General features: G+C 36.4%; 1 protein-coding gene across 1 annotated transcript in view; it reads left to right on the top strand.

Moving 5' to 3' along the window:
* The window catches only part of CDHR3 (cadherin related family member 3), a 94,468-nt gene that overhangs the window by 36,085 nt on the left and 44,662 nt on the right, over positions 1 to 13,721 (top strand). Inside the window, exons 5-8 of the mRNA XM_052000961.1 lie at positions 3 to 97; positions 1,028 to 1,132; positions 5,162 to 5,310; positions 8,230 to 8,419. Coding sequence (XP_051856921.1) covers positions 3 to 97; positions 1,028 to 1,132; positions 5,162 to 5,310; positions 8,230 to 8,419 — 539 coding nt within the window. The remainder of the gene's footprint in view (positions 1 to 2; positions 98 to 1,027; positions 1,133 to 5,161; positions 5,311 to 8,229; positions 8,420 to 13,721) is intronic.

Here is a 13,721-nt window from a genome sequence, read left to right as displayed (position 1 = left end):
AGTTTGCCATGATCTCTCCCTTGAAGTACTTCAGTGTCTCTCCAAATGGCATCCTATTCTCCACTGCAACATTTGATTTTGAAGCAGGAAACAACAGGTAGGGACTGGCCAGTGCCCTTTCTTTTATAGTTGTTTGGATGCATTTGTGAAGATAGGTGGGAGCGCAATCACTGATGGAGGAAACATTATGGATGAAGGCTTTTCAAGAGAGGAGAGTCTGTGTAACCTTCAGTATTCTGTTTCCCTCCTGCACTCCACAAAGATAGTATTTAAACATGAAAACCACAGTTGAGGAAATTATTTGAAAGAGTTTACTCAGTCCTCGTCTCATCACTCTTCCTCCCTCCATCCTGAAAATAAAAAATGGCAGGGGAGGACTACCTTTATACTGACTCAGTTTTGATTGCTGGAAACATCCAATAGCCTCAATAAAAGTGATTTGGAAAGGGGAGGGTGGGACTCTTAAATCAGATGAATTTAACTTTAGGTCTTCTCTCTACCTTGTGATTAAAAGAATAGAGGCACAGTCCACTTGATATGGTTGCAGGTAAAATTCCAAAGTACAGGTGAGTTACTCAGAAGGAAAGAAAAAAAGAAAAGGAAAAGAAATAGAGAGGGCTTGAAGAAATGGAAGAAGAATGGGCAATTTCTCCTGATTGTACCTTACTCTGAGTTCTCTTGCTCAAATCTTATCAAAAAGCACTGAATATAGTACTCCTAGGATCTGAGCTTTAATACCTCACTGCCATTTTCTATCTGTGGGACCCTAGGCAGGTCACTTAAATCTTAGCAGGACTATTTCCTCATCCACAAAATGAGGATTTTGGACTACATGGCTATTGAGGTCCCTTCCAATTCTGACATCTTAGCTTTCACTTTTATCTTTGGGGCTCTTTTGTTGTTCTGAGAAGCATCATTTGGCAATTGAGGGAAAAGAAGAGGGTCATTTCTCACCATTCCCTCTCACTTCATTTTTCACAATTTCTGAACGTCTGAAATCCTAACAGGTTTTTTTTCTTCCTGACAGTTATGTGATTGATGTAGAAGTAGAGGACATTGGAGGGCTTAAAACCACAAGAACATTCCTAATAAACATCATAAATGTTAACGATGAAAGTCCTTACTTTACCAGGTAAGCCCAAAGCTCACCCCTTCTCCTATTCTGGTTCTTTGCAAGAGATTAAGGGATCCCTCACTGAAGTGGGAAAGTGGAGAGGTACAATTTCAAAGGGCTTTCATGCTTGCTGATCTTTATCCTAAGGGAAAGACAAGAAAGCAATGACTGATTTTTCAGTTTCTCTGTTTCTCTCTGTGTGTCTTTCTCTCTGACTTTCTGTCTGTTTTTCTATCTCTGTCTACCTGTCTCTCTCATCAATTCATTCCGGATCCAGCCTTTTATATTTTTTTCATTTCCCTGTCTTTTTGGGAAAAAAGATGTTGGGATGGTTCCCTGTGGTGAGGAAGGCCTGGTATCTATTTTTGGGTAATGGGGAAAGTATATAATTTTATTTGATGGCTTAACTCAGTGGGTATAGTCACCATTACATGCTCTGATCTTTCTTATTCCATCTTTGAAGTCCACCCTAGTATACTTTTGTTATTTGGCTTACAGAGGCACAGTATCTTTTATTGCCTGTCTCTTTGGTCCCCCAAAACACATGCAAGAGAGGAGTTAGTCACTAGGAAAATGTGAAAAACAGTTGCTTAGTTTAACTACATTTACAGATGTGAATAAAGCCAATGGAAGATGAAAGGCAGCCTGGTATAAGTGGATAGAGTGCTGGACTTGGAAACAGGAAATTGAGAGATATTGTAGCATAATGGAAAGAAGATGAGCTTTGGAGTCAGGACCAAGGAACAGATCCTGCCTTAGCCTCTTTCTATCTGGATGATCTTGGACATGTTGGCCCTCAATCTCTTCCTCTATAAAATGAGGGGTTAATGGTTTTACACCTATTTATCTATTATGCTGAATCCCACTTCTGTCATTTAAAGTGATTGTGGGCAAAGTCACTTAATTTTGCTTACCCTGTTTCCTCATCTGTTAAACAAGAATGATATTTGTAATATCTCATAAACCTGTTGGGAGACTCAAATAAAGTTATGAATATAAAATATTTTGTTAACTTTAAAACACTATATATGTATATAAAAATAAAGATATATATGTGTACAGATGTATGTGTGTGTGTGTATATATATGTATACACACATGCAATGTATATATCATTTCTTATTACTGAGATGCTTTAGCAATCACATAATCTTTTGTTATAGAACCACCCAAGATATCTGACAAATTATCATATCTCTTTATTATAAACGGAATTAATTTCTCCTTCCCTTGCCCTTCTGATGCTTACCTGTGTGACTTTGGGCAAATCCTGTTTGTACCTTACTCTGAGTTCTCTTGCTCAAATCTTATCAAAGATAAGATTTGTTTTGTCTTTAAAATGAGAATGCTGAATTGGACAGTCCCTTTAAGCTCTCCACCTACCATCCTGTGACCTCTACTTTAACGTTCTTGACATTTCAGTCCTATAACTTAGCATGCATACCCTAAATATGAAACTTTTCGATACCTGGATGGTGGAAAAATTTACCTGCTCTAAGCTTGGTTGAGACAGTATCAAGTATCTCCCGGAAGGAACAAACAACGCATTAGTGCTGGTTCCTGGATGAAATCTAGACAAATAGGGATTTTAGCTGACACCCCATATCTCTGAGCCACAGCATGGCCTATTTATAAATAGGCTGTGACATCAAAGACTGGATGCAGGGTCAGGAACTGTCACCGTACATCACTGCTGACGCACAAGCAACCCTTTAGCGAAAGGTGGAGTGTGACTCGAATCAAGCGCATTCTGCTGCACTGCTCTGATCAGAGAAGTGGAAAATCAGGTTAACAGGATCTTGCAGGGGAAAGTGAGTTGGTTTTCAGAGTTCAGAGGAGACAGAATTTGTAAAGGTGCTTGGCTCATACTAAATTGTCCCTAAGTAAAGTGATTGACTCACAGCACAATTCACAGATAGCAGCACCTTGGCCGGGTGTTTCCTCACCCTTGAGATCTGTCAAGAACCTTTTTCGTTGCTCTCCTTTTAGGTTTAGGAAAAGAAACTAGCAGAGGTTTTCTTCAGATGACATCCAGTCATCCAGATGGAAAATGATGAGGCTGTCAGTTGCCCAGATGCTTTGCCCATGCAAGAGCAAACATGTTTGTAAACAGCTGCATGTTTTGGCAGGGTCTATCACATCCTAAAAGTAGAAATTCTTTAGGGTGTTGCTGTTGTTTATTTTATGGAACCATGCATTATCCAATTCAATTCAAACAAACATTTATTAAGGACTTATCACGGAAAAGCTTGTATTTTATCTGATACTTGCCCAGGGTCACACACACCAGGTGTGAGTGAGAGTCAGAGCTTGGACCCAGGTCTCTCCCAATTCTTTCTCTGGAGAGCATCTGATTCCCTCTGATCAGGAGTCCTCCTCTTTACTCTGGATGTTTTCTGCCTTGCTGAGTACCCCATCCTCCTTCACCCTCTTCTTTTCCATCTTTTGCCCTTAGAACCAAGCCACTACCATTGCTTTTGGAAAAGATTTGCTCATGTTGGACCATTCTACAGTTCTAGTCATCTTTTTGTGACTTCCTAGATCATTTCTCACTCCCTTGACTAATATTCCCCTTATGTATCGTCTTTCCCATTGGAATAAAACTTCTTGCTGTACTCATTAATTTCCATGAGCTTAATTATCTCATTTCATCCTTCCAACAATCATGTGAAGTAGCTATTATTATTACTTCTGGTTTATATATGAGGATACTAGCATATGAAGTAGAACGTGCATTCCTTTCTTACTCCTAGTCCAGCATGCTATGCATTAGGTCACTTAACTGATAATGGAGCTGTACAAAACACACACACACACACACACACACACACACACACACACAAATTCCCGTTTTCCCCCTTTGGTGTTTAATTTCAGAATTAAAAAAAAAAACTTGAATGCAATAGGACTAAAGTACTAACTACATAGAATTCTGAACTGTATTTATACTTCATGAGATTATAATCCAGATAAACCAAAATGGGGATTTGTATAATTGGTTATACAAATTACCAATTACCAAGACATTTCCTGCCTTTCAGGATTTACTTTTGTTGTTGTTGCTGTTGATTTTTTTTTAATTGGAATACTTATCAAAATAATGATTTGTTTTTCTGCATTCTTGAACTTTTATATAGATTCAATCCTATTCTTTTTTTTTTTTAAATAACTTTTTATTGACAGAACCCATACCTGGGTAATTTTTTACAACATTATCCTTTGCACTCACTTCTATTCCAATTTTCCCCTTCCCTCCTTCCACCCCCTCCCCCAGATGGCAAGCAGTCCTTTACATGTTGAATATGTCACAGTATATCCTAGATACAATATATGTGTGCAGAACCGAACAGTTTTCTTGTTGCACTGGGAGAATTGGATTCAGAAGCTAAAAATAACCCAGGAAGAAAAACAAAAATGCAAATAGTTTGCATTCATTTCCCAGTGTTCTTCTCTGGGTATAGCTGCTTCTGTCCATCATTGATCAAATGAAACTGAGTTAGGTCTCTTTGTCGAAATCCACTTCCATCAGAATACATCTTCATACAGTATCGTTGTTGATGTATATAATGATCTACTGGCCCTGCTCGTTTCACTCAGCATCAGTTCATGTAAGTCTCTCCAGGCCTTTCTGAAATCATCCTCCTGGTCATTTCTTACAGAACAATAATATTCCATAACATTCATATACCACAATTTACCCAACTATTCTCCAGTTGATGGCATCCATTCCTTTTCCAGTTTCTGTTGCTGTTGATTTTAAATAGATTTCCATTACTATGTTTAAAGTCTTAATTGTTTCCCATAACCGGATTTCAATTTCTCAGATGCAGCTCTGTAGTTACCTTGCTACAGCTTGTCCTCCAGCAGCATCCTTAGCCCTTCTGGTTGATCTTTGGAAGAATTCCCTGAGAAATTCCAGAGAATCACGTCCAGAGATTAGATGGAGGAGAGAGTATGAAAACTGATCTCATTTTCTCTCTACTTATTAATCTAGATCATCACCTCCTCCAAACACTGACTTGCTTCTCTGCTTTATTTATGTTTCAGCTCAAGAAGAGTTTACAGAATTCCAGAGGAGCTGAGCCCTGGGACTATTGTAGCCAATATCACAGCCAAGGATCCCGATGATGAAGACTTTACGGGCAGGCTCCTCTATCAACTCACCACCCACAATGAGTATTTCATAATAAACCAGTGTAAGACATACACACATACATGTGCACGTACAGAGCCTGCCATATGCATCTTTTGATATGGCCATGTGAATGCCTTTTTTACACTCATCAGTCTTCTAGTCCCGGGCATGTTACTCTGAGGCTATGAGCCACAATTCTTCTACAAAATGGGAAAATAATAGCACTTGACTCACAAATTTATTGTGAGGAATAAATTTTATATGTATGTATATAAGATGTATGTGTACACACACACATATATACATATATATAGCTACCATTTATTAATGTTTTAAAGTCGGGAAAGCATATTACAAATCTCTCTTTTATCCCGATCACATCCTTAAGAAATAAGTAATCTTATTATCTATATTTTACAGATGAGGAAACTGAGGCGGACAAAAGTTAAGTAATTTGTCCAGAATCACAAAGCTAATAGGTAACTGAGGCTAAATTTGAATTAAGACTTTCCAGACTCCAGGTTTTTTCACTATCTCATCCAAATGCCTTCAGACATATATAAAATCCTTGGCAAACCTATAAATGTGAGATATGATTATGGTTATTCTCTGATAAACTTCGTATATCAGTTATTTACATTTATTAGACATTCAAGTAGCTTCATCCAGTTCAGCCCAGCCCTAATACAGTCTCAATTCTCTGTAACAACTAATTTTAAAGTCTCTAATACTAATTTGGTATCTCAAGAAACATCTTCTATTTATAACACTGTTGCTATGGAACTAATTGACCTCTGCAATAAGGATTTGTGGTGTTGTTGTTGTTGTTGTTGTTTTTCTTCTACAATGTTAATTTACCTTTTTTTTTTTTTTTGAGGAACCAGTTGAAAAATATTAAATGGATATATAGACACACACACATATATTTACCTGGACAAATGTGAGGTATTGTTAGAGATGAATTAGTCAATAAAATAGCACTTTGATATCTTTGTAAGAAACACTATAAAGCCAATGTTTTATTGGATTCTCCTCTTCCCTTTATAAGATTACCAGGCCATGTCACAGGAAAAGGGTTAAATAAAATGCTTCTTTATTGCAAGAAAGACATTCTCTTTCAGATGGCTTTCTTTGCATAAACCTATAGGCTTATATTATAGGCTACCTTAGTAGAACAATAAGGCACTTAAAACTCTGTAATTTGGGGGGCTGTGTGCACTTTGCACTTTTTGCACATGCTTTTTCTTAAAAGGATGAGGAAGGGGAAAAGGAAGCAGCAGTGGTTGCCCACCTCTGGAAACTGCATAATATGATGGAAATTTGTGGAGCTTACTTAGCTTACCTAAACAATAGTTAAATTTGAACATGTGATTTAAATTTGTTAGACTACTGGGACTGTTATTATTATTATTATTATTATATAGTTAAATTTGAACATATTCTTTAAACTTGTCAGAGAACTGGGACCATTGTTATTATTATGGTATAATATTGCACAGAATCACGTTGACCAATGGACGATGGTCCTCTATAGGACCAAGATATCTTATAATGACAGGGAAAGCTCCTGTGGCCACATTTAGCCATGACTTCCCTCCCTTCATCCTTTTCCTGCCCTTTCCTCCATACCACTATATTTGTCAGAGTGGATAGGTAGCCAGGATCTGGGTTCAAGTCTGCCTCTGACATACTGGCTCTGTGATCCTAGACAATTCACTCACCTTCTCATTGTCTTAATAAGGTCTTAAAGACTAGAACTTGCAGGAAAGACACCCATTTGCATTGGTAGAGAAAATAATATGGTACAATGGGGAACAATGTGGTACTCCATCCACTGCGCACCCAGATGCCTCCAGCTGTATGTAAAGCCCTTGGCTAACCTTAGAGTGCTAGATAAATGTAAGATGTGATTATACCTATTCATTGACATGATATCTACACTTATTATAACTATTATATACACACTATATATATGGATGTATCTATACACTACTTATTATATCTACACAAGATGTCTACACTTATTACACATTCAGGCAGCCCCATCCCATCTAGCCCAGTCCTATTACAATCTCAATTCTCTCTAATAATTAATTTCAATATTCTGTAATACTAATTTGGGAGGGACAGCTAGGTGATACAGTGGAGTGCCAACTCTGGAGTCTGGAGGACCTGAGTTCAAATCTAGCCTCAGATATCCACTAGATGTGCAACCCTGAGCAAGTCGCTTAACCCCATTTGCCTCAGTTTCCTCATCTGTAAAATGAGCTGGAGAAGGAATTGACAAACCACTTCATTAGATTTGCCAAAAAAAATACCCCAAAAGGAATCATAAAGAGTCAGACATGACTGAATATCAACAATTAATTTAAGACAGCTAGATGGCATGGTGGCCAGATAAAGTCTCATCTTCCTGAGTTTAAATATGATCTCAAGACACTTATTAATTGTGTGACCCTTGGCAAGTTACTTAACCCCGTTTGCCTCCGTTTCCTCATCTGTAAAACAATCTTGAGAAGGAAATAGTAAACCATTCCAGTATTTTTGCCAAGAAAACCCTAAATGGGGAATGAAGAAAGTGATTGAACACTACAACACTAATTTGAGTTCCCAAGGAACATGTCTTCTAACACTGTGGGAGAAGCACTGGATTTGAATTCAAGACTTTAGTTTGAAACTTTTCCCCCCGCTACTAATTCTCTGCTGTGAGCATGGACTAATCATTTAACTGATCTGAATCTCAGATCCCTTATCTATAAAATGAAGGCGCTGGGCTAGATGGCCATGCTATTACTAAATCTTTGGTCTGATGAGCTTCCAAAATTGATGAAAACCAATCCCATCCCATCACGGGCCACTGTCATATAAGGATATCTTGTTCCTAATTTTTTGTTTATAAAGTTTAGTTAAGCTCCTATGTAACTATTCTTTCTTCCTCTTCAAAAGGGCAAGTTCTTACCTTTGTCTCCTATCTGATTAGTGACTGGTTCCATTCAAATAGCCAGTAGGGTAAATCGAGATGCTGGTAAATTGAAACAGAATCCAAACATCCTTCTGGAAGTTCTTGTGAAGGATAGACCCAAAGGGGGTCAGGAGAACCGCACTCAGATAACCTTCATCATTGAAGACATTAATGACAACCCTTCTGCATGCAATCAATTTACCTTCAGGTACTTAATTCTTTGCCTCTTTAGCTTTACATAATTTCTCTAATGTGACTCCAGCCAAGCCATTTGGTTTCTTTGAAACACTTTCAATGAATATTTGAGTAAGTAAAAGAGATTTTAAGGCTATTGGGGAAGGGTTCTTTAAAGAATTAAAGGCCATCTGTGTTGTTTTCACCTGCACTGAAATTCTACTGCTTTGCTTTGTCACAAAATGCTGAATGACCGTGAGATCTCAAAGGGTACAGTAGAGGACTACAAATTATGGAAAGTCCTATCAAGATACGAAGGAGGATAGAATTGGTGATGAACTAGATGATTATCATTTGAGAATCAGCTAGCTGATTGCTAACGGGCAAATGACAAGAAGGTTGGTTCTCAGATGATGAATTTTTTTTGACCATAAGAATTTATGAAGACATCTGCTAAGGTATACAGAGAAGGGTTAGCATAGAAAATGCCCACACTGATTAAGCCATACATCTTTCAAGTATTAAAGAAGTATTATTTTGGCAGGGAAGTTGTCAGATATTTTTTCTTTATCCTATTTGCCTCTCCTCTATTGTTTTCCCCAGCCTCTCTTTACCCTTCTATTTTTTGCTTCTTCCTCTTCTTTCTACCTTCAAAATTGAGCCCCTCCTTTTTTTTAATTGCAACATTGATGTTCTTATGACTAAGTCTTAGAGCGACCTATCAGAACCTCTATTATTTTTTCTTTCCCTTATGGGTCCCCTTATGGGGACCATTATGGACACAAGTGGTAAGTTGTGGGGTAAACTGTAGAATCAATATGATGGGCACAAAGCCTGAAATCATAGAACCTAAGTTAATATCCCAACTCTGCCACTTATAACTTTTATGATCTTAGACAAGTCACTTAAGCTTGGTGAGGTTTTGCCTTTTTTGTTTATTTATCTCCAATGTTTTATAGTATATAGTAAGCCCTTAATAAATGCTTGCTGTTTGACTGACTGAGGAAATTAAACTAGATAACTTTCAAGCGTCCTTACAGTCTAGAATTATGATTAATTAATTGTATCATAATAATAATATTATTATTATCCTATGATTCTTTACATGAGTGATGATTAGAGGAGCAAAGCTAGATGGATCTGGGCCAACAACTTAAGACTAACAACTAAGACTATGTTGATTCAACATATAGACCACAACCCATTCATGTTTTCTCATCTTATGACATCTCAGTTCATTCCCTCCCATAAAAACTCCTAAGAGGAGTTATCTGATTTATTAGAGGTCCTCCTGTGTCTTTGGGCATTCCATGGGTACCATTTCATCTCTTGGGTTGTCCATCTGTTATTCTTTGCTCTTACTATACTCTCCATTTCTGATTACATATTTTCAGGATATTATCTTTCCCCATCATTCTTATGTCTAAGTCATACTAAGTAATATGCTGAAGCCTGCTTATACCCTCCATATTTCTTCCCATTGTTCTTTGGGACATCTGCATTTTCTGTTCTTCAGACATGGCAGTGGAAGATGGTAATTTAATGCAGCATGGTGTAGTTGAAAGAATGCTGTACTGGAAGTCCAGAATGACTTGTGTTCTAAGCCTGTTGCTGTTATTTCTTAGGTGAATAACCATAAAATTAAATCACAGTTTCCTAATCTGCAAAATGGATCTGGTTTTAATAGCACTTACCTCATGAGGTTGTTGTAAGAAATGAGTGAAGTAATTTATGTAAAGTGCTTTATAAGCCTTTCATGTACTCTTCAAATATTATTTATAATTAAGAAGTCTTGGGGAAATTATATACCAATGTTATGGATAAACCAAATTAAATACTTATTTATGAAAATCAAACTTGGAGTGGTTAATTTACTTTTTTACTCCATGATTACAATAATTAGTAACAAAGTATAAGGAAAAGGAAAACAAAACAAAACAAAACAAAACAAAACTCAAGCTGCAGTCTTCTACTTCTTTCTAACAACTTTTAGCATAATGATTTGGGTTCTCACCCTCATATAGCTGGAGCATACCAGACTTTTTAAATAATCAAAGGCCATTTTTAATTCCTAGCTAATAATGTATTTTTTAAAAATTAAATTTTATTTTATGAAATTAACAAACACCAAATAAATTAGAATCTCCATGTACAAATCCAAATGAAAGGGAGAATTGTATGGAAAAACATGAATCTCTGTTATGAACAATACCCCTTTAAAATAGATAATAAACTCAACTTAAAGTTGTCCTGCTTGTTTATGTTATCTTCTGGTTTTCTTTTTATTATCTTTGTACTTTTTTTTTTAAATATGTTTCAAAGGCCCTCTTTTTTTTTTTTTTTTTTTTTTTGGACAAATTATTGCCGACATCCCACTGCTCACCAAACCTTCCTCATTGGGGAAAAAAGAAAAAGAAAAAGAAAAGACACTTGTAACAAATAAATGCAGTCTAATAAACAATCTCCCACATTATCCAGATTTGAAAATGCATATCTATTTATACCTTGTGTTTCTCACCTCTCTGTCTTGCTCCCTAGATAGTATGCTTCATCATCAGTCCTTTGGAAATATGGGTGGTCTTGAAGAGAGTTAAGTCTTACTAGGCTCTTTTTCAATAGTGTTATTATTATGTTTAAATCATTCCCTAGGTTCTACTCACTTTATTTTGCATTACTTCACACACAAGTTTTCTCAGGTTTCTCTGCAACTATCCATTTCCTCATTTCTTACATCTTAATAATATTTCATTTCTTTCATATACCATACTTTTCCTAACCATATTCTCAATGAGTTTACCATTGGTTCCATTCTTTGTGACAACAGGAACTGCTATAAATATTTTTGTGTGTACACTTTCTTTTATCTCTTTGGGGTAAAGCTTAGTAATTTTACTTCTATATTTAGTTTAGTGACTTCTGGGATGTAGTTCCAAATTGCTTTCGAGAATAGTTGGATCAGTTCACAAGTTTACCAGTGGTATTGTTTTCCCCAGCCACTCTGACAATTTTTCTTTTCCTTTTTGGTTATCTTTGGTGATTAATGATGTGAGGTGGAATTTGCTTTTTTCTCTTAGGAAAAGTTTTCATATGATATTGATAGGTTGGACTTCTTCCTTTGAGAATTTACTGTTCTTATACTTTGACCATTTATTTAGTAGGCAGTAGCTATTATTCTTGCATATTTGTTAGAAAAACTCGGGCTATTTTATTAGAATCAATTCCTTGTATACTTAAACGATCCAGAACTTTGTCAGGAAAAAAAAAACTTGCTTGCAAAGATTTTTTTTTCCTTAATAATTGTTTCCCTCCTAGTTTTAATTGCATGGGTTTTATTTGTGCAAAACTTTCCAATTTTATATAATCAACATTTCCAATTTATCTTCTCTGATTCTTTCTTTCCCTTGTTGATTAGGAAATGTTTTCCTATTCATAGTTACCAATAGCATTTTCTTTCTTACTCTAATTTATTTAGGACATGCTATTTTATATCTAAATCATGTATACGTTTGATGATTTTTGTGGTACATAGTGTGAGATGTTGACCTAAGCCTAATTTGTCCTAGACTTATTTTCCAGTTTTCCTAGATGTTTTTGTTAAATTGTGAGTCCTTAACCTAGTAGATAAAGTCTTTGGATTTACTGAGCTATATTATAGGAGAGAGTGTGTGTGTGTATACGTATTCTCTGTGTTGTGTATTTATATTGTATATATTGTATTTGTATATTCTCTAGCCAGTAGTCTCTCTTTCCTGAGGGATTGGTGTATCTTCTGCTAATGCTATCAAAGCAAACCTCAATTGGAATTGTATATTCTTTTTACTTTTAGTCACCAATGACTACAGTTTTCCCTTCTACTTTGTGATTTTCTCCATTTCAGTTTCAATGTATGGCAGATCAACATAAGAAATTAAGTGGGAATTTGGGGTGGAGTTTTGAGGAAGCTTCAGATTACACAAAAAGGCCAGAAGTTACAACAGTCTATAACCAAATACTCAATCCAAATTTTAGAAGAAAATAAAAGAAAAAGAAAAAAAATTCAGCCTTCTCTGGTTCAGAAGCCCAAAAACTTTTACATGGTTTTCCAGATTGCCAGGGCAGAGCGTTCCTAATCCTTGCAATGAGGAAAGGATAACTAAAGTAACCTTGTCCTACCTACTTTTACAAAGCAAAATTTACTTCTAATAAATAATAAAAATAAAAATGCAAACATTTTCCCCAACCTCGAAGAGCACACTCTTCCTTTTGCTACCTCAGTGCCGGAGGAAAGTGGGCTCTGACTTAACTTCCACTAAGTTCAGTTCCCAATGGGAACTCCTTATGTCAGCTACTGCTGAAGGTTATCCCTTGTTCCCCAGGGCTTCAGTGCCAGGCTAGCTGCAAGATCTGACATGGACCATTCCTGGATTTCCTCACTTTGGGTAGCTTGCTTTCTTGACCTTTTCAGACTTAGAAGTGTTTAGCCATCTTCAGTATCCATCACTTAAAAGGGAAGGACAGACACCAAAACAAAATATGAGGTCTATATTGACATGCACATGTCAGCCTTACATGGGGTGGGCTCTCCTTAGAGCTTTATTTATCTTCTCTCACTAGAAGTCCTACAGAAGTTAAAAGTCAGCCAAGTAGAAGGGACACACCAAGAGAAGGGGCAAAGTGGATGAGCACATTTTGAATACCTTCGCCACTCTATTCTGATTACACAATTAAATTTTTTTTTTTTAACTGTCTGAATAGCCAAAGAAGCCTATTAACCACTAGCTGGTAGACCCAAACCCAGTTACACATGCTACAATCTCTTCAAGGTACTTCTATCACTCATCATTGTGACTATCAAAAGCAGGTTCCTCAGCCTCTTCAGCATGGAGAGTTGTATCATAAATCAATTTGTCAATAATTATTTATTAGGTACTTTACTAAATGCCAAGTATTGTACTAAGAGCTAGGGATACTACAAGGACAAAAAAAAGTCCCTGCTTTCAAAAGACTCGCTGTCCAATAGGGGAAATGACATGCAAACAACCATGTAAAAACAAATTATATATGGATAAAATGGACATCACTTCAGAGGGAAGACACTATGATTAAGTAGGACTGGGAAAGGCTTCTTGCAGAAGGTAAGATTTTATTTGATATTTAAAGAAGGTATTTCTTCCATCTGATCTATGAAGATCTATGAGATAAACTAGGGAGAAACACTATTAAGCTAAGAGAATCTATTAACTTAACAGAATGAGACTATTTCTCATCATGGTTAGGGAGAAGCTGGAAAGAGAAAAAGAAGGTAGAGAAATCCTTTTTGATCAAGCTACTTCTCCTTTATCTTATGAAGAGGATTC

This window comes from Antechinus flavipes, chromosome 5 (assembly GCF_016432865.1).
Source record: "Antechinus flavipes isolate AdamAnt ecotype Samford, QLD, Australia chromosome 5, AdamAnt_v2, whole genome shotgun sequence".
NCBI classification, from domain to species: domain Eukaryota; kingdom Metazoa; phylum Chordata; class Mammalia; order Dasyuromorphia; family Dasyuridae; genus Antechinus; species Antechinus flavipes.
Note: the sequence above shows the minus strand (reverse complement) of the source record. Positions and strands in the feature narration are given on the sequence as shown.